General features: G+C 42.0%; 1 protein-coding gene across 1 annotated transcript in view; it reads right to left on the bottom strand.

Moving 5' to 3' along the window:
- Window positions 1–8,418: 8,418 nt before the first annotated feature.
- CACHD1 (cache domain containing 1) overlaps window positions 8,419–27,442 on the bottom strand; it is a 217,030-nt gene continuing 198,006 nt past the window's right edge. The window contains exons 22-27 of the mRNA XM_007460077.1: window positions 26,719–26,835; window positions 25,432–25,583; window positions 23,972–24,133; window positions 22,629–22,706; window positions 21,894–21,995; window positions 8,419–8,657 (exon numbers count right to left, since the gene is read on the bottom strand). Coding sequence (XP_007460139.1) covers window positions 8,419–8,657; window positions 21,894–21,995; window positions 22,629–22,706; window positions 23,972–24,133; window positions 25,432–25,583; window positions 26,719–26,835 — 850 coding nt within the window. The remainder of the gene's footprint in view (window positions 8,658–21,893; window positions 21,996–22,628; window positions 22,707–23,971; window positions 24,134–25,431; window positions 25,584–26,718; window positions 26,836–27,442) is intronic.

The following is a 27,442-nucleotide window of genomic DNA, read 5'->3' as shown; positions in this document are numbered from 1 at the left end:
AAAAAAAAAAAAAAAAAAAGAGAAGTCCAACTCATAGAAATAGAGTAGAAAAATGTTCGCCATGGGCTGGAGGTGGGTAAAAGGATACAAACTTTCAGCTGTAAGGTGAATAGTCTGAGGATCTAATGGATACTATGGTGACTATACTTGACCACAACAACTGAAATTTACTAAGAGAGTAGAATTTAAATGTTCTCACCTTCACCCCCCACCTCCCCCAAAAGACAAATATGTGAGATGATGGATGTTAGCTAAGGGGAAATCCTTTCACAATGAATACATGTATCAAATCACCACGATGTTCCCTTTGAATATCTTACAATTTTATATATCAATTATACCTCAGTGAAGCTGAAAAAAATAAAATAAAAACCACATACACATGCACACAAAGCATGAACAAAGACATACATTACATCAAGAAGTCAGGTGTTTGGCCAGTAGACCAGTTGGCTGGAACACAGCAGAGGTACACAAGGGGGTAAGCAGGATGAAGTTCTGAACTTATGCAGGATATAAACTGTGGAGCATGCCACTAAGAGGATTAGGTAGAGAGGTAAGGCTGAAAGCTCTTATATGGTGTTGACTGATCAGAGCTATATTACAGGAAATGAGTTAGCACGTGAGAACACCTTACCACAGTGCCTGTCACAGAGCAAATGCTCCATGTGAGTCAGTCATCAGTAATTATTGGGTGGGAGTATGCAGGATGAACTTGACATCTCTAGCTATCTCACACCCAGCATATAGAACATTCCTTACTCCTTCTGAAACTGTTCCTGCTCTCTAGTACAGAAAGTGATGCCACCATTGTTGTAATTGTCCAAGTCAGGAACCCCTGTCTCATTACTCTCCATAACCAAGCAAGCCCACCCTCCCCCATTTCTGCTTCCAAAACGTATTTTCCACCACTTTGTTTTCCTCCATCTTTACTGCTTTCATCCTGCATTTCTCATCTACACCTCAGCAATGATTTCCTGTCCATATTTTCATTTTTGCTACCTACCCCACAATAATTTTCAACTCAAAATGTTCTTTCTTAAATATAGACTAGATAGCCTCACCCTCTCCTTAAAAGATCCTACTGGCTTCCCACTTATCTCACTATTTTTCTTCCATGGCCTGCAGGACCCCGTCTTCCTACCTCTTCATTCTCATCACATTCCACTTTCCCTTTGCTAGCCAATGCTCTAGATGCGATCCTCTTATCTTAAGCCCACTGCGTGTTCTATTCCCTCAGCTGGAAATGTCAGCCTACTACTGGGCCCCTGCCCTGCTGTCTGGCTCTTTCCCATTCTTCAGTAGTAGCTTCAACATCAATCTCTTAGGGCTTCCCTGGTGGCACGGTGGTTGGGAGTCTGCCTGCCGATGCAGGGGACACGGGTTCGAGCCCTGGTCCGGGAGGATCCCACATGCCGTGGAGCGACTAGACCCACGAGCCACAACTACTGAGCCTGCGTGTCTGGAGCCTGTGCTCCGCAACAAGAGAGGCCACGGTGGTGAGAGGCCTGTGCACCGCGATGAAGAGTGGCCCCCGCTTGCTGCAACTAGAGAAAGCCCTCACACAGAGGCGAAGACCCAACACAGCCAAATAAATAAATAAAAATTAAAAAAAAAAATCACTCTCTTAAAGGCTCTCCTTGAGCATCTAATCTAAAGCAGATTTTCTCCCTGCCCACACCCTCCCCTATGGGTTACTTTGTCTACCACCCTTCCCTTGCCTTTACAGCAAATAGCCATATTTGAAATTATACTTATATTTTTGTATTTGCTTGTTTAATGTCGATATATTGGATACTTTCAGGTGCAGGTATTAAAGTCAACTCAAATGGTCTTACACAAAGAAGGCTCCAGAGGGAGGGTGTGATTCAGATTAGATCACATCTTCCCTTGTGCTGGAGGAATGCCTTATGTGGGTTGCCTTAAGTCTAAGATTATGACTAAATACGTAGGATGAGTTTATTATGATTGCAGTGGGCTTAACAGGAAATCCAACGCTATGATTTAGGTCACTTCTTGGAGTCACATTCACTGCTTAATAATGGAGGAAGAGTGGGATAAACACCGGAGCCAGCCCCATTGTCCACTGACATCTCCACGTGCTGTGTGAGAAGGGATCGCTGTTTAATTCCTTCCTGTATACTCGCTCCTAGGGCAGTGTCGGATGTGTGGTAGGAGCCCAGGGAATACTTGTTGAATGAAAGAAAAATTGGAGAAGAGAGTCTAGGGGCCAGTTTAGAGGCTACCGATTCAGTGGAGATAGATAGATGGCTTACAAATCAGTCACAAAAAAAGTAAAGGGATGGATGAAGGTGAGTGATATTGTTTGCTCAAAGACTTTGGACTTGGCGATTGACCAGATGTGAAATGAGAGGGAGATGAGGAAGTCCAAGTCAGTTCTGAGCTTGGGATCAGAGTCCCAGGCCCCCTTGCTTTCACTTCAATGCTCTACGTTCCCAAGAAGTACTGAAAAGGGGGCTGAGGACAGATTTATAAGGCACACATTCTCAAATGGGGTAGATACTGCCCATGAAGTGCTGAAAACTGATTCTCAGGGGAGGAAATCAGGTATTACAATAGTTTGTAGCTCTCCAAAGCCATGACAAATCTTACCCTCTAGTGTTTAATTTCTCTTGTTAGGGTGAATTTTAATTAAATCAAAATTTTCTTTTTAGGAGGGGGACAATAATGAATTCTTAAAAAGTTAAGAAACACTGAATTGAGGGATGAAGAGGCTTAATGAGCAGTTTAGGACTGAAGAGGGAGGTTGGAGGAAAACCAGGAAAATCTCAGATGTTTATATATCTACATATTTTGATATACACACACCTTGGCTATTAAACAGAGCATCTCATACAGTTATAAGTAACAGTCACAGAAATATGTCTTCCAACGTTTTTACTGAAAAATTCAAAAGAATTCTGAATATGGCATTGGATTTCAGCCAGGAAAATTACCACTCCTCTGTTCACAGAGGACACAGATGCCTCTAGGATGCTGCGTTTGATTATTCTAGCAGATATACATTCTAAAAAATGTGATCACTACAGCAGGCCATTGCCACAGAGATATGAGCTTAAGTGACCTTGCAGGACTTCTTTCCACATACCAGTCACTCTAACAGGCAAAATAAGCCTGTCTGAGTAAACTGGACAAAGTCTTTCAAATAAAAATATTAATGAAGTTTAGTTGAACATTAAAATTCAATCAAGAAGTAGAAGAAGAAAAACTACCACACATTTTCCAAAATTTCTAAAATAAATGTATCCAAAAAGCAGATGAATGTCTGCCACAAGAACTAGTGTGAGTCTGAACCCTGTTTTGTTGGGGGCACAAATAGGAAATTTCCTTGTCTAGCTGTATAAAGTGACCTGGAACACCCTTAGCTCTTGGTACTTGTCTGCACTGATAAGCAAGGTTGGCTACAGGTGGTAAGAGGCCTTAGTGAGCTAAAGGCATTGATGGGATCCCCCTCCAGGATGTCAGAAGAGACTTGTTTAACAAGCAATGTAACAACACATAGAATGGGAGAAAATATTTGCAAACGAAGTGACCAACAAGGAATTGGTCTTCAAAATATACAAATGGCTCATGCAGCTCAATATTAAAAAAACAAACAACCCAATCAAAAAATGGGCAGAAGATCTAAATAGACATTTCTCCAAAGAAGACATACAGATAGGGACTTTCCTGGTGGTCCAGTGGTTAAGATTCCGTGCTTCCACTGCAGGGGGTACAGCTTTGATCCCTGGTTCGGGAACTAAGATCCCGCATGCCCCATGGAGTGGCTAAAATAAATAAATAAAAATCTTAAAAAAAAAAAAGACATACAGATAGCCAAGAGGCACATGAAAAGATGCTCAACATCACTAATTATTGGAGAAATACAAAACAAAACTACAATGAGGTATCACCTCACACCAGTCAGAATGGCCATCATCAAAAAATCTACAAACAATAAATGCTGGAGAGGGTGTGGAGAAAAGGGAACCCTCTTGCACTGTTGGTGGGAATGTAAATTGATACAGCCACTATGGAGAACAGTATGCAGGCTCCTTAAAAAACTAAAAATAGAACTACCAAACCACCCAGCAACCCCTCTACTGAGCATATACCCAGAGAAAACCATAATTCAAAAAGAGTCATGTACCATAATGTTCATTGCAGTTCTATTTACAATAGCCAGGACCTGGGAGCAACCTAAGTGTCCATCGACAGACAAATGGATAAAGAAGATGTGGTACATATATACAATGGAATATTACTCAGCCATAAAAAGAAACGAAATTGAGTTATTTGTAGTGAGGTGGATGGACCTAGAGTCTGTCATACAGTGAAGTAAGTCAGAAAGAGAAAAACAAATACCGTATGCTAATACATATATGGAATCTAAAAAAAAAAAAACAAAAAAAACGGTTCTCATGAACCTAGGGGCAGGACAGGAATAAAGATGCAGAGGTAGAGAACGGACTTGAGGACATGGGGAGGGGGAAGGGTAAGCTGGGACGAAGTGAGTGAGTGGCATGGACGTATATACACTACCAAATGTAAAAGAGATAGGTAGTGGGAAAGCAGCTGCACAGCACAGGGAGATCAGCTAGATGCTTTGTGACCACCTAGAGGGGTAGGATAGGGAGGATGGGAGGGAGATGCAAGCTGTCTGATTCACTTTGTAAAAAGCAGAAACTAACACACCATTGTAAAGCAATTAAGATGTTAAAAAAAATAAAGATTAAAAAAATGCTAAAAATAAAGACACAATAGCTTTAATTTACCTAAAAAACAAAACAAAACAAAAAAACTACAGTGAGGTATCACCTCACACTGGTCAGAATGGCCATCATCAAAAAACCTACAATAAATGCTGGAGAGGGTGTGGAGAAAAGGGAATCCTTTTGCACTGCTAGTGGGAATGTAAATTGGTATAGTCACTATAGAGAACAGTATGGAGATTCCTTAAAAAACTAAAAGTAGAGCTACCATATGATCCAGCAATCCCACTCCTGGGCATATATATGGAGAAAAACTTGGTTTGAAAGGATACATGCACCCTATGTTCATTGCAGCACTATTTACAATAGCCAAGAAGACATGGAAGTGACCTAAATGTCCATCAACAGAAGAATGAAGATGAGGTACATATACACAATGGAATATTACCCAGCCATAAAAAACAAAGAAATAATGCCATTTGCAGCGACATGGATGACCTAGAGATTGTCATACTGAGTGAAGTCAGACAGAGAAAGACAAATATAATATGATATCGCTTATATGTGGAATCTAAAAGATACATGCACAGCAATATTCATTGCAGCGCTATTTACAATAGCCAAGACATGAAAGCAACCTAAATGTCCATCAACAGAGGAATGGATAAAGATGTGGTACATATATACAATATATAAAAAAAGAACAAAATAATGCCATCTGCAGCAACATGGATGGACCTAGAGATTGTCATACTGAGCAAAGTAAGTCAGACACAGAAAGACAAATATATGATATCACTTATATGTGGACTCTAAAAAAAAAGGATACAAATGAACTTATTTACAAAACAGAAATAGAGTCACGGGTGTAGAAAACAAACCAGGGGATCATGGGGGAGGGATAAATTGAGAGATTGGGATTGACATATACACACTACTATATGTAAAACAGATAACTAATAAGAACCTGCTGTATAGCACAGGGAACTCTACTCAATACTCTGTAATGACCTATATGGGAATGGAATCTAAAAAAGAGTGTATATATGTATATTATAACTGATTGACTTTGCTGTACAGCAGAAACTCACACAAAATTGTAAATCAACAATATGGCAATAAAAATTACTTAAACAAAAAAAAAGAAAACAAACAAAAACAAACAAGCAATGTAATATGTGGGGCAAAAGGAGCCAGTATTGCTTGCCATGATGAAAAGTTTCCAAAACCATATTTTTCCTTTTAAATATCAAGAACACAAACAAGAAATGTCTAAACAACATTATATGCAATGCTTGGGGAAGAAGACAAAAGGTAACTTAGCAGATCAAAACTTCAACCCAAACTGCACAAAGCTGTATGTCATATTCTCCAGGAACTGCAAAACTTGGTTATATTCTTATTCACGTATAAGTATTCAATCACTTTCCCTGAAAGTTCAGGATGGGGAGAGATTCTTATCACAAAAGACACAAAATACATTTCTCTCATTGTCTTTGAGTAGGCTGTCAGTATTTTATTTTTTAAGCTCTAAGTTTTGTGATTCTTTTCTTGAAAACAACCAGGTTCCCCTCCATCAAGAGGCTAGTGTCATAACACAAAGACTCTCAACTTGAGAAATGACCCCTGTGTTCCATGGAGAGGTTTGATATTCTGGGAAGACAGGAAAGTCATTCATTCCCTCCAGCAGTTAGAGAACAGCCATTTATTTATTATTAATGACACTAATTTAGATGCTCAGAAAGGGGGAGCTATGATCCACACATTTTATTTGCTTTTAATTTCATCCCATTAGAGTCTTAAATTTCTTTGCATAGTCAAGATGGTCAGGAAGCCCCTGAAGTTGACTGTGGCACTGAAAGGAAGCCTACTTTCAGTTTCGCAACTGATCTGCTCGGTTACAAAGTGTAATTTGCCTCGAGGCACAAGAAGTGGTCCATTAACAAATCACTATAGCCACTAAGACTGTCCGTTCATACAGTTTATTTCACTAGACTGCAATTTTATACACAGTATGCAGAGGTTTCCTGATAGCACACATATAGTTTACTTTCTGTACTGCTGAAGAACCACTTTTATTTTTTTTACATTATATCATAATACCCTATCATTAAAACATTATTCAGTGAATTTTTTCCAACTACATATAAATGAAGATTTACCACACACACGGTGCAAGAATGTCTTTTATAACATATTTGGATCGCAAAATGTGAATCTAAAATACATCACTGTAATTAGAACACTACTTTAAAATTACAATGCCCCATGTTATATTAGCCAGATTTGATTACCCTCTGTATACATCACAAAGCAGTTTGGTGGGTATCTTCTTGGATGACTGGCAGCAGCTTTTAACTATGATTTCAAAAGAAATCTTTATTTAGGAATCAAAATTTTGAATTTGAAAAACTTCTTTCTTTATGCGTTCAATATTCTCAGAATCAAAATGGGACATTAAAAAATTTATAGTCTCTAAAACAAGGAGAATAAATCCAACCTTCCTTTAGCTGAAAGGCTGGGGGTGTAATATTAGGTTTCCTAGAAACCTAAGGAAAGCACTGTATGGGAAATGGAAATTAGTTAAAAAGAAACATAACATTTCTTTAAAAGCTTCCTGGGGGCTTCTCTGGTGGCGCAGTGGTTGGGAGTCCGCCTGCTGATGCGGGGGACGCGGGTTCGTGCCCCGGTCTGGGAACATCCCGCATGCCGCGGAGCGGCTGGGCCCGTGAGCCATGGCCGCTGAGCCTGTGCGTCCGGAGCCTGTGCTCCGCAACGGGAGAGGCCACAACAGTGAGAGGCCCACGTACCGAAAAAAAAAAAAAAAAAGCTTCCTGGATTCCTCTGCCCGCCCCCGCACCTCTGTCACCACCTCTGTCAAACACAGAAAAGAATACTGCATTGCAAATCAAGAACTATTTCCATGAAATGATGTTCTAAAGAAAATGTATGTAAACAAGTCAGAGAGAAAGATTTCTTCATTTCCCCATTTTTGTGGAGTGAGGCAGTGGGATGGTATCAGTTAAATAAGATCTAAAACTCCTTAATCAAAGAACCACTTCATTATACATAAAACAGCTAGGGATAAATGGTGAAAATTCCTCATGTGTTTCCTTTTCTTTCCCCCGAAGTTTGAGAATGTTTGAAAGTTCAATAAATAGTAGAAAAATAATCCTTTACTTAGAAATTTTGAGATGCATCATTTAGAGCTTAACATGAGTTCCATACAGCAACTGTGGTATCTAGGTACCGCTAAGAAACCAGGTGAAATCTTCAAAGCACATGTTTCTCTCTGCATGTGCCCCGTTCCCAGTCTCCGCTGGAGCATATTTTTCTCTCTTCCAGTTAAGGAGAGCCGAATGTTTCGGGTTCCTCGGAACATTCCCCTGGCTCAGCTTAACCAAGGCTCCCAATGTTTCCTTTGTAGGTTCCATCTCTGTTTAGAGGTTTGCTTCCATTCATTCCGTTGGTATTATGGCAGGTTCATTAATCAGACTTATTTCCCCTCCATTTCACAACCAGCCTCGCATCTTTACAAATGTGATTCTGTCGTTGTTTCTCTTGTTTTGAAATATATTAACAGGCAGGAAAACGAGTTAAATGACTCTAGACAGAGCACAGACACAAGTGGATGTGATGCTGGCTCTTTCTCCCTCCAGAACATTCCATATCTCCCAGATCTCATCTTCTGATGGAGGTGAGGAGGTTAGCATTCTGCGTCGACCGTGTGTACGGTCACGGCCGCCTGCAGGTGATGGCTGTGATGCAGTGTGGGGTGGTGAAGGCGGTAGTGGTGGAACTTGTGACTTAGAAGGGCAGCAGTCTGAGGTGGGGTGTCCAACTCCAAGTCTTCATCGTGGTTTCCCACATCCACCCCGGCCGACAAGGGGTCGTTGGTGCATGGAGGGTTTTCACTGTCTTCCTGTGGGCTCATGGTGCTGTAACCTAGAAGATGAACACAACAAACAGGCAGCTGAGAGCTTCCAGATGCAGGGAGGAGACGTCACTGCAGATTTCTGGGGCACTGGGAGGTGCTCCTACCTTTGTGTTACATAAGTGTCAATGTTTGCAGACTGTCAGCAGACCTCGAAGTGACTTAGTTTTAAAGAGATCTTTCGTTAGCTCTTGCCTTAAAGCATTTACACAACAAATACACAATAATTTTAGACAATATGAACAACAACCCTTTCCCCAAATGCCCAAACCAACAAAACCAAACCAAAAATCACCCCAATCCTTTCGGATCCATAGACCCCACAATTGACATTTGGGGAAATATCCTCCAACACTATTCCCTGAGATAAGATTAAGGCTATTTTTTATTTTTGAGGGGAAAAAACAAACAGCTTCAAGACAAAGACCTTAACAGGACTCAGATCAGTTGGGGACTGGTGGGGGAAGCTGAGCTTCAAAATGCCTGAATGTGAGGCCATAGTAAGAACAAAAAACAGCTGCCACCATGGCAGCCCTGGTGTCATGTAATTCCTACCCCAACAAGGCACATATTTTAATGTCCATTTTACAGGTGAGGGAAATGATGATCAGAGAGGTTAATGAACTTGCCTGAGTTCCAGTCCCTAACAAAACACTAACTCTGCATACATTCATAGCAACTAGCAAAAGAATCAGCTATTCTCTGTGTAAGCTGGTTCGCCGTATTAAAGATTAATTTCTTTTGGTATTCTAAGTAATACATGTTTCAAAAGAAAATGCCCTTGCTGATCAAAGGATTTCATTCCAGGAACCTTGGCATGTTTTTAAATATTGCAAAAAAAAATCCCCTTTAAGAATTTTGAGAAGTGACAGCTCATTAATATTTCCGCTGCATCTACAGTTAGCATCAATCAGCACTCACCCGTGGGTAGCGCTAGTCACATCCATGGCTGCAAAACTGACATGCTTGCATACTAACCAAGCAGGAATAGTTTGTGGTTGAAAATGTTATGCTTCGTGCAAAAATGAGAAAGGCAATTCTCAGTCCTCAATGAAATGCTGTTCAAACAACATAATTCTTTCAGTCCCACTCAACAAATATTTATCAGGCACCTACTATGTATAAGACACTGTGTTGGGCAGGAGGGAGACCCAGAGACGAAAACCTGATCCCTGCACAAGGAGCTGATATGCTAGTGCTTGAGAAATAAAACAAGTAAAAGCATAGCTCAGTTCAATTATTCATTTATTGAAGACCATCAGGAGGCTGAAAGGAGAGACTATGAAACACAAATAAGAGATGTTCCTTTTCCTTAAGGATTTCACCACTGAGTAAGAGACACATATTTACAAAATTAGGCTTATTCTAGTGCAGATAATGGTAAGTGCTATAATGGAGGTTTAATTGAAATCCAGCAGAGGGCTTAACTAATTCTGGCTGGAGGACTGGGAAAGCATCACAGAAGAACTCATACTTTAGTTGGGCTTAAATGGATGAGTAGGAGTTTGGTGAAGTGGCTAGGAGTAAAGGAACAGACGAGTATGGCCAAGAGGTGTAGAAACACAAGGCTATTTTTACACCACGTGGCTAGGATGAGTGCTAGCAGGTAGATGGAGGAGAGACTTTAACTTACAAGGTTTTGAGCAGACCAGAAAAACAGCACGATCATTTCTGTATTTTAAAAAGAGAGTTCTGGAGTCCCTCCCATCAGGAAACTTACATAAGCCTCTTAGATAGCCTCATCCACCAGAGGGCAGACAGCAGAAGCAAGAACTACAATCCTGCAGCCTGTGGAACAAAAACCACATTCACAGAAAGATAGACAAGATGAAAAGGCAGAGGGCTATGTACCAGTTGAAGGAACAAGATAAAAACCCAGAAAAACAACTAAATAAAGTGGAGATAGGCAACCGTCCAGAAAAAGAATTCAGAATAATGATAGTGAAGATGATCCAGAACCTCGGATAAAGAATGGAGGCAAAGATCGAGAAGATGCAAGAAATGTTTAACAAAGACCTAGAAGAATTAAAGAACAAACAAACAGAGATAAACAATACAATAACTGAAATGAAAACTACAATAGAAGGAATCAATAGCAGAATAACTGAGGCAGAAGAATGGATAAGTGACCTGGAAGACAGAATGGTGGGATTCACTACTGTGGAACAGAATAAAGAAAAGAGAATGAAAAGAAATGAATACAGCCTAAGAGACCTCTGGGAAAACATTAAATGCAACAACATTTGCATTATAGGGGTCCCAGAAGGAGAAGAGAGAGAGAAAGGACCAGAGAAAATATTTGAAGAGATTATAGTCGAAAACTTCCCTAACACGGGAAAGGAAATAGCCACCCAAGTCCAGGAAGCGCAGCAAGTCCCATACAGGATAAACCCAAGGAGAAACACGCAGAGACACATAGTAATCAAATGGGCAAAAATTAAAGACAAAGAAAAATTATTAAAAGCAGCAAGGGAAAAACGACAAGTAACATACAAGGGAACTCCCATAAGGTTAACAGCTGATTTCTCAGCAGAAACTCTACAAGCCAGAAGGGAGTGGCATGATATACTTAAAGTGATGAAAGGGAAGAACCTACAACCAAGATTACTGTACCAGGCAAGGATCTCATTCAGATTCGATGGATAAATCAAAAGCTTTACAGACAAGCGAAAGCTAAGAGAATTCAGCACCACCAAACCAGCTCTACAACAAATGCTAAAGGAACTTCTCTAAGTGGGAAACACAAAAGAAAAGGACCTACAAAAACAAACCCAAAACAATTAAGAAAATGGTCAGAGGAACATACATATTGATGACTACCTTAAACATGAATGGATTAAATGCCCCAACCAAAAGACACAGGCTTGCTGAATGGATACAAAAACAAGACCCATATATATGCTGTCTACAAGAGACCCACTTCAGACCTAGGGACACATACAGACTGAAAGTGAGGGGATGGAAAAAGATATTCCATGCAAATGGAAATCAAAAGAAAGCTGGAGTAGCTATACTCATATCAGATAAAATAGACTTTAAAACAAAGAATGTTACAAGAGACAAGGAAGGACACTACGTAATGATCAAGGGATCAATCCAAGAAGAAGCTATAACAATTATAAATATATATGCACCCAACATAGGAGCACCTCAATACATAAGGCAACTGCTAACAGCTATAAAAGAGGAAATCGACAGTAACACAATAATAGTGGGGGACTTTAACACCTCACTTACACCAATGGACAGATCATCCAAAATGAAAATAAAGAAACAGAAGCTTTAAATGACACAACAGACCAGATAGATTTAATTGATATTTATAGGACATTCCATCCAAAAACAGCAGATTACACTTTCTTCTCAAGTGTGTATGCAACATTCTCCAGGATAGATCACATCTTGGGTCACAAATCAAGGCTCAGTAAATTTAAGAAAACTGAAACCATATCAAGCATCTTTTCTGACCACAGTGCTATGAGATTAGAAATGAATTACAGGGAAAAAAACGTAAAAAACACAAACACATGAGGCTAAACAATACGTTACTAAATAACCAAGAGATCACTGAAAAAATCAAAGAGGAAATCAAAAAATACCTAGAGACAAATGACTATGAAAACACGATGATCCAAAACCTATGGGATGCAGCAAAAGCAGTTCTAAGAGCAAAGTTTAGCTATACAAGCCTACCTCAAGAAACAAGAAAAATCTCACGTAAACAATCTAAACTTACACCAAATAGAACTAGAGAAAGAAGAACAAACAAAACCCAAAGACAGCAGAAGGAAAGCAATCATAAAGATCAGAGCAGAAATAAATGAAATAGAAACAAAGAAAACAATAGCAAAGATCAATAAAACTAAAAGCTGGTTCTTTGAGAAGATAAACAAAATTGATAAACCATTAGCCAGACTCATCAAGAAAAAGAGGGAGAGGAGGGGCTTCCCTGGTCGCGCAGTGGTTGACAGTCTGCCTGCCGATGCAGGGGACACGGGTTCGTGCCCCGGTCCGGGAGGATCCCACATGCTGCAGAGAGGCTGGGCCCGTGAGCCATGGCCGCTGAGGCTGCACGTCCGGAGCCTGTGCTCCGCAACAGGAGAGGCCACAGCAGTGAGAGGCACGTGTACTGCCAAAAAAAAAAAAAAAAATCCCAAGGAAACTTAAAAAAAAAAAGAGGGAGAGGACTCAAATCAATAAAATTAGAAATGAAAAAGGAGAAGTTACAACAGACACTGCAGAAATACAAAGCATCCTAAGAGGCTACCACAAGCAACTCTATGCCAATAAAATGAACAACCTGGAAAAAATGGACAAATTCTTAGAAAGGTATAATCTTCCAAGACTGAACCAGGAAGAAATAGAAAATATGAACAGACCAATCACAAGTAATGAAATTGAAACTGTGATTAAAAATCTTCCAACAAACAAAAGTCCAAGACCAGATGGCTTCACAAGGTGAATTCTACCAAACATTTAGAGAAGAGCTAACACCCATCCTTCTCAAACTCTTACAAAAAATTGCAGAGGAAGGAACACTCCCAAACTCATTCTATGAGGCCACCATCACCCTGATACCAAAACCAGACAAAGATACTACAAAAAAAGAAAATTACAGAACAATATCACTGATGAATAGAGATGCAAAATTCCTCAAAAAAATTCTAGCAAACAGAATCCAACAACACATTAAAAGGATCATACACCATGATCAAGTGGGATTTATCCCAGGGATGCAAGGATTCTTCAGTACAGGCAAATCAATCAATGTGATAAACCATATTAACAAACTGAATAAAAACCATATGGTCATCTCAATAGATGCAGGAAAAGCTTTTGACAAAATTCAACGCCCATTTATGATAAAAACTCTCCAGAAAGTGGAAATAGAGGGAACCTACCTGAACGTAATAAAGGCCATATATGACAAACCCACAGCAAACATCATTCTCAATGGTGAAAAATTGAAACCATTTCCTTTAAGATCAGGAACAAGACAAGGATGTCCACTCTCACCACTATTATTCAACATAGTTTTGGAAGTCCTAGCCATGTCAATCAGAGAAGAAAAAGGAATAAAAGAAATACAAATAGAAAAAGAAGAAGTAAAACTGTCACTGTTTGCAGATGACATGATACTATACATAGAGAATCCTAAAGATGCCACCAGAAAACTACTAGAGCTAATCAATGCATTTGGTAAAGTTGCAGGATAAAAAATTAATGCACAGCAATCTCTTGCATTCCTATACACTAATGATGAAAAATCTGAAAGAGAAATTAAGGAAACACTCCCATTTACCACTGCAACAAAAAGAATAAAATACCTAGGAATAAACCTACCTAGGGAGACAAAAGACCTGTATGCAGAAAACTATAAGACACTGATGAAAGAAATTAAAGATGACACCAACAGATGGAGAGACATTCCATGTTCTTGGATTGAAGAATCAATATTGTGAAAATGACTATACTACCCAAAGCAATCTACAGATTCAGTGCAATCTCTATCAAATTACCAATGGCACAAAAGACACCGAAGAGCCAAAGCAGTTTTGAGGGAAAAAAACGGAGCTGGAGGAATCAGACTCCCTGACTTCAGAGTATACTACAAAGCTACAGTAGTCAAGACAATATGGTACTGGACAAAGCTACAGTAATCAAGACAATATGGTACTGGCACAAAAACAGAAACATAGATCAATGGAACAAGATAGAAAGCCCAGAGATAAACCCATGCACCCATGGTTAACTAATCTATGACAAAGGAGGCAAAGATATACAATGGAGAAAAGACAGTCTCTTCAATAAGTGGTGCTGGGAAAACTGGACAGCTACATGTAAAAGAATGAAACTAGAACACTCCCTAACACCATACACAAAAATAAACTCAAAATGGATTCAAGACCTAAATGTAAGACTGGATACTATCAAACTCTTAGAGGGGGCTTCCCTGGTGGTGCAGTGGTTGAGAGTTTGCCTGCCAGTGCAGGGGACACGGGTTCGAGCCCTGATCTGGGAGGATCCCACATGCCGCGGAGCAACTAGGCCCATGAGCCACAACTACTGAGCCTGCGCATCTGGAGCCTGTGCTCCGCAACAAGAGAGCCCACGATAGTGAGAGGCCCGCGCACCATGATGAAGCGTGCCCCTCACTTGCCGCAACTAGAGAAAGCCCTCGCACAGAAATGAAGACCCAACACAGCCAAAAATAAAAAAAAAAAGCTCTTAGAGGAAAACATAGGAAGAACACTCTTTGACATAAATCACAGCAAGATCTTTTTTGATCCACCTCCTAGAGAAATGGAAATAAAAATAAACAAATGGTACCTAATGAAACTTCAAAGCTTTTGCACAGCAAAGGAAACCATAAACAAGAGGAAAAGACAACCCTCAGAATGGGAGAAAATATTTGCAAATGAATCAATGGACAAAGGATTAATCTTCAAACAGCTCATGCAGCTTAATATTAAAGAAACAAACAACCCAATCCAAAAATGGGCAGAAGACCTAAATAGACATTTCTCCAAAGAAGACATACGCATGAAAAGCTGCTCAACATCACTAATTATTAGAGAAATGAAAATCAAAACTACAATGAGGTATCTATCACCTCACACCATTTAGAATGGGCATCATCAGAAAATCTACAAACAACAAATGTTGGAGAGGGTGTGGAGAAAAGGGAACCCTCTTGTACTGTTGCTGGGAATGTAAATTGATACAGCCACTATGGAGAACAGTACGGAGGTTCCTTAAAAAACTAAAAATAGAATTACCATATGATCTAGCAATCCCTCTACTGGGCATACACCCAGAGAAAACCATAATTCAAAAAGACACATGCACCCCAATGTTCATTGCAGCACTATTTGCAATAGCCAGGTCATGGAAGCAACCTAAATGTCCATAGAGAGACGAATGGATAAAGAAGTTGTGGTACATACATACAATGGAATATTACTCAGCCATGAAAAGGAACGAAATTGAGTCATTTGTTGAGACGTGGATGGATCTAGAGACTGTCATACAGAGTGAAGTAAGGCAGAAAGAGTAAAACAAATATCGTATATTAACGCATGTATGTGGAACCTAGAAAAATGGTACAGATGAGCCAGTTTGCAGGGTAGAAGTTGAGACACAGATGTAGAGAACAAACGTATGGACACCAAGGGGGGAAAGCGGCCGGGGGGTGGTGGTGGTGGTGTGATGAATTGGGCGATTGGGATTGACGTGTATACACTGATGTGTATAAAATTTATGACTAATAAGAACTTGCTGTATTAAAAAAAAAAAAAAGAAGAGAGTTCTGGGACTTCCCTGGTGGTGCAGTGGTTAAGAATCTGCCTGCCAATGCAGGGAACGTGGGCTCGATCCCTGGTCCGGGAAGATTCCACATGTCATGGAGCAACTGAGCCCGTGCGCCACAACTACTGAGCCTGCACTCTAGAGCCAGCGAGCCACAAATACTGAAGCCCGCGTGTTGCAACTACTGAAGCCCACGTGCCCAGAGCCCGTGCACCGCAAGGAACAGTAGCCCCCGCTCGCCTCAACTAGAGAAAGCCTGCGCACAATGAAGATCCAACGCAGCCAAAAATAAATAAATAAATTTACATATAAAAAAAGAGAGAGAGTTCTGGTGGCAGTTTGGTGGCTGAATAAAAAGGAGAGAGAGGGAGGCAGTTGGGAGGTTATTGCAACAGCCCAGCGTAGAGTTGTTGAATTGAAACTGTGGGATTGGACAGACAGCTCTGGGGTGGAAACAGTAGTAAGTTCATCAGCAATTTGATGTGGGGGGATGGGGGGTGAGGGGTGGTTAAAGAGGACTGCAACTTACAGTCAGGATGATAAGAGAGGGTGACTCCAAGATCCTGAGTCTCAGGCAAGGAAACAAATTTTGTTTTTGCACATCTTGATTTTGAGAGTCTGTGAATAACATATGTAGAGATACCCAGCCAGAAAAACAGGCACGTTGGCCATAAATCAGGACAGAAGAACGAGAGTTCGTTGTTGTGTGTCCATCATTACTGAGTGCCCTCTTGGTGCCAGACGCAAGGCTAGGGGTTCAACAGAAAAAGGGGTAAGGTGAGGCCCCAGCTTCTGAGAAGCCCACAGTCAAGAAGGGGAAACACAGGTGCGAAACCAGAGGCATTACAAAGGAATACCAAAGCTGATGAACTTGGCTTAGGATCCTGGAGGAAGTGACACATAAGGTGGCCCTCACGGGAGAGAGGGGTTCACTAGGTAAAGAAAGGGGTGGAAGGTACTTCAGGCAGGGAGATGAGCATATTCAAAGACCAGAAGACTGAAAGGCTCCATGGATTTGAGGAATGGGGAAAAGCTTCACGTGTAGGAGAAAAGAGCAAGAGATGAGGCTGGACAGGCAGGCTGAGACCAGACCAGGAAGGCTGGTCAAAGGGCAGGGGGAAGGTAGACGGCAATAACATAACGTGTGCTTTAAGATGATCCCTTGTGGCAATGAGGAGGCTGGCCACAAGGAAGGAGGGATCTGAGGCTCAGAGGACAGGGGACTGAGCATCAGCCCAAGAAGACCGCAAGGCCGTGAAGTGGGACATTAGCCGTGTTTAAGTGCAGCGAGCGGCTGTTCAAGTTCAGGGAAGGGCTGGCTCTGGTGACCAAATGGACTTCCTGGTGAAGATGCCAAGAGGGTTAATATCCTTGAGGTTTCTAGGTTCAGATGCTGGAGGAATAGTGATGCCTTTACCCAAGATTAAGAGATCAGGAGCCAGAACAAGATTCTCAGCTTCAGTAGTGCTAAGTCTAGAATGTAATGTAGGCTTTAAAACCTCAGTTACAAATGTTCTACACAAGACTGCAGTACTAGAAAACACATTTTAGCAAAATCTCAGTGTCTGTGTCAATTATTTTTAGCCAACCTTTAGTGCTAGGCTGTCTTCATCTTTACTCCTGGATGCCTTCCCGACTCTGCTCATTTACAAGCACCCATCGGAACTGACAGCTGATTTTCACATTCATGGTGTAAAATTCATAGTGGTCCTTCTGCCTGCCTCACCCTCCCACCTTCCCTTATCTTGCTATTGTGCTTCACGTTATGTTTGAAGGTCTGTTCTGGGAAACCTTCCCAACCAACATCCACCCCACCCAGTCATACCAACCTATAGGGGTTCTGGTGTCTCTTCTGTGAGTTTAAACGGTAATCTGTGCACATCCCTATCTTAGATTTTACCATATTACAAAAAAATATAGGGCTGTCTTGGCCATTAGCAAACTCTTAAAGTACGAGGACTTATGCCTTACACAAAGCATGCGCTTAAAAAAAAAATCACATAATTTTTTCAGCAATCTGTGGTTCTGTCTGGTGTGACATTTTACCAGTCTCATCTAATAATGAAGACATTCTAGGATTCACTGGGCCCTGCCTGGAGTTCTGAATTAGAGTCCAGGGGTGCTCTGAACCTGGCTGGTTACAGGCCCAGGTGGGTGGTGACCTTGCAGCCATTCCCAAGGCAACTCGGGGGCAGCCCGTCTCTCCTGGTGGTTTCTGATGAGAATCCCAGCAGGGACCCCTCCGAAGGGAACCCCTCTGGGGCAATTCTGCTTTATTTCCTCAGTGGGACACTATTGCTCAACCCCTCTGTAACTTACTCAGGCTTCCTCTTATCTCAGTAATTCATGGAAATCTGGAGGGAGGGAGTAGCATGTTTCAGAGAAGCAGGAGAAAGCCAAACACGTGCTCTCACTTAGCAAATTAACTGAGCGTTTACTCAGCGCCAGGCAATTCTGTGGAGTGCTGGGAACAGTGATGCATAAGACAGACGCGGTCTCTGATTCATGCAGGAAGCAGCACCATTTAAGACACAGAGGACATTTACAAATACTTTCAAAGAAAGACTTCTTTACTATCCAAAGGTGCATACAGAGAAATTCCTGCGAAGCCAATTTCAAGGCGAAACAGGCTTCAGGAAGGAGGCCTGGCATCCATAAGGAATAGAAGAGTCAAATTAGGCTTTTGCTCTTTGGCATTCTGCTAATGTATTTATTTATCTGACGGTTCTTAAGAAAACCCTCTTGATGGCAAGGGCTGTTAGGTCCCTCTGGGGACTCACTCACCCCTTTGTGGTCATCACCCCTTTGTGGTCACAGCAAGTAACTGCAGGAGAATATCTCTGCACTTCTAAAAATGGTTTCGTGGTGCACTGTGTAGTTTTTGACCAGATTTTCAAGGTTCAGCATTTGCGTTTTAAGTCTTTTGGAATTTACTTCGCTTTTACAAAGCTTTTTTACAAAGCGATTTTTACAAAAAAATTCCCTTTTACAAAGAAAAAAATGTTGCTTAATGTACATTTGTAATGTTTCTAATGAGATGGTAACTAAAACACAGATTCACAAGGAACAAATACATACTGGTGATTTTTAACTTAAAAATAAGCCAATTGATTAGTTAGAATATGACATTTTCAAGAGAAATAATGGGCAAAGCAGAGTGTAACAGTTAATAGTCAAGTGCTGGAAAACAATCATTCTACATGGTGTCAGAACGTTGATAAAAATGATTCTACTTTTCAGAAACCATTCTTATTTTGAGTAGTTTTCTTTTAAGATACAAAAATTAAAAATTAGGTTCTTTTAAAATACAAAACTCTGTTGGCCACATGAAATATTTCTAGTTAAAAATGCAGCCTGGAGTCTCCAAGTTTAGCTTGGAAACATTTAGTTTTAATTCTGGGAATATCACCACTCTGAACCATACCATGAAAGTCTGGTCTGTTCCATACTTATATATTTATATATTTTATTCTTTTGAGGTTTCCTTTTGTGCGTGTCCCCTCCCCCCCCCAGGGTCTTAACATGATTTACTTGCAGATAAAAGTGAACTCTCTCCCCATCTTCTTCTTTGTTCCACTTCTTTAAGGAAGCTGTCATATTCAGCCTTTTATCAGTCTTGTGAATACATGCACGCATTTACAGTTTCCTGCTGGACTATCAATTCCTTGAGGGCAAAGTGGGTATGGAGGTGAGGTCAGCTCTGAGCTCATGCCTGCCATGTGTTATCTCACTTCATCCTCACAACAACCTTACCAGGGAGGAATTTCTAATCCCGTTTTAATTATTAGGAAACTGAGGTCCACGTAGCTTCACTGAGGTCTCACTACCTGGAAAGAAGGGGAGAGGTGGGATTCCAAGTGAATTCTGCTTGACCTATCTTATAAGCTCTTCTATACCATGCTGCCTCGCAGAAATAAGGCCCATCCCGCTCCCTTCCCCAACTCCTACCTCTCTGCCAAGCAAACAGCAGATGCCCGCCTGATACCTTCACCAAATAAGAGAACACACGCTTGAGCAAGTCGTGTGCCACAAAAGAACGAGATCAGATTTCCATGTTTAATGTGTACCTATGGTTTATCCTCTAGGTACCACAGGGACATTAGCTTGATGCCACCACTTTTAGTGACCCACCATACAGGTTCGGGGATATGACAACACTCGCTTAAATGCTGCTGACTTTGTGGTACATTTGGAATTACGTGGTATGTCAATGTCTTCCACTTCTTCTGGCATTGCATTCTGTCTGCATGAGAAACTTTGGGGATAACAGGGATCCAATTATTGTGAAAAATGAAAGAAAGCAAGCCCTTAGCTAGATTTCTTGGCTTTTGGATGCTGAGACCGCACTATTCCTTTTATCTCAGCTGTTGCTTCATATGCCATTTTTACTAAGATGATGGGAGGGCTAATGGAACATTAGAACATCACTCAGAATTCCAATTTTGTACTGAAGCGGTTTCTACCAGGGGAAAGGGGGGTGGGGAGAGGGAGAGAGAGACGGAGAGGGAGACAGAGAGAAAGAACTCAGTATTTCTGCTGAATAGGAAATTATTTCTGTTGAACTTCAGTAGCCTCAAACCTGTTTTATTATTCAAAGGAGAAGAGACACAGAACTGCCTGGCAGAATGAATTTATGCAGGTTCAAAGGTTTTTCTGGAAAAAAGGCAGAAAGTCAAAGAAACTGAGAAATTTAAGTTCTGCTTTGACTCTCCATAGAAACCAGAAGTTTCTATTTAGTTGGTGGGAACAATGTCATTCAGAGCCCAAATTAAGAGTCCCCAATTTAAAAATCAGACCTTTGGCTTCTCCTGTTTTCCAAAGGGAGTTTGAATACCTGGCTGCCGTGTAAAAGGCCACATTGGTTGCTTTGATGAATATCTACTCCTGCATTTTTTAGCACAGGTGTGGAAGCACACTGCTTGAAGACATTTTTTTTTTTTCAGGGTAGATGTGGAGAAAGCAGAATAAAAAAAGCATAAATGCATTAAAAAAAGACCTGATTCTGGGAAGAAAAGAAAGATTTCTGGAAAATTAAAAAGCTATATGAAAAACAAAAAGATCTGACAACTACAGGAAAGGATGTACACTTCTGTTATATTTTTGTGCAACAGTGGCAGGGATGCCTAGACAGTAGGACACACCTGCTGTTCTCTGTGACAATAAGCCATACGGGCACTGGGAAGGTGAGAAGGTACATGGTGGCCATACTGTTGGTGCAGCCGTGGACTTGATAATTGGTAGCTCACTTAGCACCCAGTGTCTCTTCACAACTCAGTCCCAACCCTTCCCGAGCATCTTACAGGCACTTTAGGCACCTCCATGACTTTGTACACACCAGTCCCTTTGCCTCTAATATCCTTTGTCCCTCGCTTTTCTTTAATCATCCTTCAAGGCCCAGGGTAAGTGTTGTCTCTTTGGTGAAGCCTTCCCTGGGGCTCCAGGCCAGGCAGGAGGTCAGGGCAGGGGACGCCAGATGACAGCATGGATTCTTGCCAGGCCCTGAGAGTATGTGGCCAAGAGAGCCCTTGTCGATGCTGGTGTTTGCCAACCAACATCACTGGGCAGCAGGACCTATGAGTAAGCCGATTCACTGAGAACCACGTGGGGTACCACTGGTTCTCAGTGAATGGGTAAGCAGGTACCACTGAGATGATCTGAACGCTTATTCATGGAGAAAACCCAGGAGGCAATCTGTGTGCCCAGAGGTTATCTCACGTATGCTTGGGAATGCTGAGCCATAAGGCAAACTCTCCTGGGGCTCTTATAAAAGTTTCATGTTGGAATGTATCTTTTTGGAAAACTATGTCAAAATAATTTACCTGAGCATGGAACAGGAAAGAGAGAGAAGGGTTATTTATGCATAAATAACTTGTGAGCACTGGCCCACAAGTGCACCAGGGTCCTCAGGGCCTCGAGCGTAGGAAGCCAGACCTTCTTACCATGATCGCTTTCTGTTCCTGAGCGACCCCAGTAGCGACGCCTCCTTTCTGGACTGTGTGCATGCCGTTCAATGACCGCAGCTATAAATCGAGTATTGCTGACTGTGGAAGGCAAGGATGGTTAGTCACTCTTAGGCCAGTATCTTTATTGTATCAAGCGCATTTGCACTATGTAGGCTCTTTCACATCATGGGGGGAGTTATTCCTTGCAGAGCTAGAATGAGTAATTTTTTTAACAATTCTGAGGACTAGGGGAGTTGGTTTTAGGACTGGGACAGCAAGAGGTCCCTAATGACATATCTCCAACATGCATCAAGGAGATATACTCTGTATAGTTGAAGGCCAAAGTATCTCAACACACATGGAGCTCTCTTTTGATAGAGAAATGTTCTTTTTTTTCCCCCCTGAGTTGTATACATTAGTTAAAGGATTTAAAAGAAATGCATACCTGATGACTCCCTTTCTAAAATGCTATACTGGAAAGTAATGAGGAGGAGAAAGAAAGGGAAGAGTAAGGTGTTTTAGGCCAAAGTACTTAATGCAACAAAGAACACCCTGAAATCTTTTGAGACGTACTAGAAGAAAGCAAATACCTATGCTTATTCCTAATAAAAGTGGGGGAAAAAAAGAACCCCATCATGCCAAAGCATCTTAAACTTTAATACGGGAAAGCACATTTATTCTGGATTAGCCTCCTGCTGCCACGTTCTGCATGGAAGCAGCCTGGATACTCACTGATGCCTCTGTCTTCATGGCCGTCATCATCCCTTTCATCTCTGTCATTCTCCAGGTTGGACATACGCACTGACATTTCTACCCATCATTCAAAAGAGAGAAACATGACTATTTAATGAAACAAAATCACCCACTTTAATGCCCTGCAGTGTGCTCATTTGATGACTGGATGACAGCATTCCATCAATGAACTGATGCCCCATCTCATTTTTTTTTTTTTTTTTAAAGGAGGAGGGAGCAGGAATCAGAAGAGAGAACAAGAGGTGAATAATCCAGAGGGGCACCTGAGATTGATTTCTGGACACAGAGGAGAAAAGATGTTGATTGAGGCTAACAGGTCTTTAATCCTCTCCTCAAGTACCTGAAACGGAAGGAAGGGGTCTAAAACCACGGCTGACTGTGCTGATAAAATGGTGCTATAGAATCCTATAAAAGGCCAGGCCTAAGGTTACATTGGATGGCAGTCACCCTCAGTCAAACCAAACCTTACTAAGAGGAAAGAGCTTTGTGGTCAGCTCAGTTACTAAATCAGACAACACGATCCCATGATCCCCCGACAGGATTGCGACCACAGTGAAATATTCCAACATCAACTAATCATGACTGCTGCCAGGCTCCTGACCAAGTCCAGGAAAAATGATGAGTGAGGCTTATCTCCACAAAGGTCAGGGTAACACATCCCAGGGGGTTTTTAGGGAGGACGGGGTTGGTCGTTAAATGGTTTTGTTCCTTGCAAACGAGCACAGATACCACATTTAACTCTTGATATGGAAGCCATAATTACCAATTAATCATTTTGTAACTGACTTCAAGTCCTTATCCAGGTTGGACAGTCCTTATCCTGTTTTAAGAGATGGGATCATTCCTTTGAACGTGTGTTCATTCACACAATATAATAACAGCTGCAATAGAACAGATTCACGTTCTTGCCAGTAGTGACCTGAGGTATCTTTGGTCTGCCCGTCTTTTCAGAACAGCAAAGGCAGCATATCTGAGCTTAGTGAAGAACAAAATTTCCCACTCAGCATCCCAGCTCCCCTGACTGGCTTATTCCAGAGGCAAGCTATGGCGGGCTCACGCTTGTGTAAGGAGAGAGATAATCTAGGGATTTTCTGGGGAATCAAATGGGGCTTGCAGGATTTAGGCCCTAAAGGATGAGCTGTGAACTAAAGGAGGGAAGCAGGCTTTGGGGACCTCCGAATCTACTCCACAGTAGCAGGAAATGTAGCGCTGGTCTTACAGTCGCTTAAAGGCTTACAACTGGTTACTGTCCTTCTCGCCTTGGAACAACCCTGGGAGCCTGCTGCCTCCTGGGGGAGCTTTGGGATTCCTTTCGAGCTCACCTTGGGCAGCAAGAGGAGACATATGTTGATGACTCCGGCGATGAATCTGATGACGGTATGCATACACGGCCAGGACCAAGACCATGATGCAGCCCATGATGCCTCCAGCCACTGGACCCACAGGGGCACTTTTAATCATGTTCAACGTGACAACCTCATCACCTTCATTAAAATAAACAAACAAATGTCCTTCATAAAGATTTCCCAAGTGTAGCAGGAGATGGGGAACGGGGGTGAGATGGGAAGGAATGCAGTGGGAAGGGGTTTAGTGAAGATATGTAAGAACGGCAGCTTTAAGCTTTGAATCCCTTAAAGAAAACCCATCAGGATGTGGGAACAGGGCTTCCTTTAATTTCTGGTTCTCGGATGAAATGTTGCTTGCTTGCAGAGCACACAATTGGCAAGGACTTGTGAAATAAGCGAGTGGTTGAGGATCCCTTAAACATGCAGTGCCCAGTCTAAGGGCCCAGCCCTGGGCTGTGCACTACTCTTAGTACAGAGGTGAGGCAGGGCAACGTGGGTCTCTTCGCACATATTTACTCTACATGGTGTCATTTATTTCAGTGGCCCAGTCACGTGACCTCCAAAAAGGATCAAATTTCAAAGCTTACTGGGTTCCCTTTAAGACACTATTTGCACTTTTCAGACAGGAAACTGCAGGTGGGCATATAAAGTGACTTCTTGGAGCAAGGTCACTTCAACCGTGTCCTAACCTGGTCTGGTAGTCATACGAGAGCTCAGAACCCTTCCTCACATAGGAAAAGCTTTTCTTCCACAGACAGGCTAATGTGGGGAGATGTCAAAAAAGGCATTAACTAAAGGCTTAAATATCTTTTCACTTTCCAGCTAAGCTTGAGGAGCTTGTGGTAATTCCAGAAAGACACTGAGAAGATCTCAGGGTGGGTATGCAGGTAGTATTTTTGAGGTCTTGGGGCCTAATCCCAATGGTATTCCTCCCAAAAATGTCCCTGTCCCCCACCCCAAGCCACCCCACTGCACTGGATAGCTCTGGCTTTTGCCGACCTCAAGGACCTAAATACTAATTTGTAGCCATAAGATTTCTGCCTTCAAAAGTTGTGAGGGAAGGTAGCAGCAGGAAAGCGATATGCATGGGTCACTCTGCCCATCACCAGCCCTGTGCTTCTGACAGCTGGGATTCACGTTCACACAACCCCACAGTTCAGCTGCTCAGAAATCAGGCCTGATTTTTCTCAGAACAAGCTTTATGGGAATGAATTCCAGGCTTGCAAAATTTGGCAGGAAAGATGGCTGCTTACTCTGCACAGTATAGCTAGCCAGCTTTGAAAGTAATTATTTGCCTTGGTTTTGCAACTAAAAACCACCGGCAAAGAAATCAGGGAAGTAGGGGTAGAGAATTATTTTCAGATCTCTGTCCTAGTATAGAGGCAAGAAAATATGTTTTCAAGAATCAAATTATTCTGGCTTCCCCAAAAACATACCTATTGCTCCCATGTCATCAACATAGGGACTTTTGGCTCCAACGATCCCCCCGAAGCATTCTTTCTGGGGAGCACAGTAGGATTTGTCCAAGTGGGTCTTGCCATCGCTGTCTACCATGCACCATTCACAATCCAGCACACCAAAGCAGTCCCTGCCAGAAAGACAACCCTGAGTGTTCCAGAAAGCGGTGTCATGCAGGGGAGAGCACAGGGACTTGGGCATCAGATAGCTCTCAGGGGTTCCATGACTCACTAGTGCTATAACTCCTTGAGCCTGAGTTTCCTTTCCTTATAAAAGGAGAACAGCCATAGCCTGCCACGGGAAAGCTGTCTAATGTCCCTCAACAACTTGGAGATGAGAGAAATAGAGCGGCTCTCTGCGAAACAAACCATGAAGTCCACACATCATGGATTAGTGCAGGGTCACTCAGAATCATCTTAAAAGACCACACGGCCCCGAGGTTTGTTAGACTTTGGCCTAACACTCCCCAGGTATATGGTCATTAAAAAAAAAGAAAAAGGAAGGAAGGAAAAATTGATCAAACAAGTTGGGGAAACAGTGGATAAGTTCAACAGATTTCTTTGCTGCCAATTTCTTAGAACTTTTAACATGCTGAGTGCATTCTGACACAGTGTTTCTCAAGCTTAATAGGCTTTGGGTTACTGCATAACACACCGAATTAATCTATCTGATGCCCTACCATTCCTTTGCTAAAATACATACTGAAAGTAAAACTGGCTGCCCCTTTTACCCACTAATTTTGTTGAATCAAATGGCAGCTTGCAGCTGTTCAGTCCCAAACACCCTAGGGAGGAGGGGGAGGGAGCAGGGAGCATGTGGCTTTTAGTTCTCAACACTACTGTAAAGTGTATCTGCTTTTTAAGAAAGAACTGATGAGCTTCAATGTATCACACATAGAGCTGGGTTCTGTTTCTAGAACCCATGAGTTCCTGCCCCCTTGCCCTTACTTCTTCATGCCATTTCCTCTCTTACTCCTCTTATTCCAAGAATAACTTTCCCATCCACAGATGAGGCTACTGAGATATGGTACATGTGCCAAATAGCTGTAACAAGTGGAAACCAAATAACATTAAACCTGGTAGATAAAAGGCGTATCAAAATCAGTTCTGGATCTGAAAAACTGGTACATCTTTTTAAAACATCAAGAATGGGGATGATAAATACCATCTGGAAAAGTTCAACGAGGATGCTGGTCCCTATTCTTTACTAGGTTCTGCTCCTGCAGCTATGATGTTGACGTAAAATGAGCACCGGGCACTGCTTACCCACTCTCCATCCTCTGACTGCACCTGCTGTTGACACACTGGTGAAGAGCATCCTGCAGGCCAGGGTCAATAGCCGTGTATGTCACTGGCTCCTGGTGTACCTCACAACTTGGGTTTCTACGTAGGAGCAAGTCTGAAGGTTAGGACCAATACCATCCATATTCCAAACTCATCATGCCCTTGGCCCCTGACAGTGTCAAACAGATCTGGGTTTGAATCCTGGCTTTGCCACTTAGCTCTATGAAACCTTGGGCCAATCTGGCCTGAAAATCTGTCACTGAGATAAATAATGCTACATTACGTGTGAGCATCTGTGTGTGTGAAATGTTCCTACATGTTTATCAAAGGGTTAATTTGAAAACTAAGTGACAGGGCCTCCCTGGTGGCGCAGTGGTTAAGAATTTGCCTGCCAATGCAGGGGACGTGGGTTCGAGCTCTGGTGCAGGAAGACCCCACATGCCACGGAGCAACTAAGCCCATGTGCCACAACTACTGAGCCTGCACTCTAGAGCCCTTGAGCCACAACTCCTGAAGCCTGGGCGCCTAGAGCCCATGCTCTGCAACAAGAGAAGCCACTGCAATGAGAAGCCCACGCACCGAAATGAAGAGTAGTCCCCGCTCGCTGCAACTAGAGAAAGCCCACACGCAGCAACGAAGACCCAACGTAGTCAAAAATAAATAAAGTAAAAAAAAAAAAAAAAAAAAAAAAAAAAAAACAAAAAAA

The sequence above is a fragment of the Lipotes vexillifer genome, unplaced genomic scaffold (genome assembly GCF_000442215.2).
Source record: "Lipotes vexillifer unplaced genomic scaffold, Lipotes_vexillifer_v1.1 scaffold134, whole genome shotgun sequence".
In the NCBI taxonomy this organism is placed as follows: domain Eukaryota; kingdom Metazoa; phylum Chordata; class Mammalia; order Artiodactyla; family Lipotidae; genus Lipotes; species Lipotes vexillifer.
The sequence above is the reverse complement of the archived record's forward strand: the minus strand, read 5'-3'. Positions and strand labels throughout refer to the sequence as shown.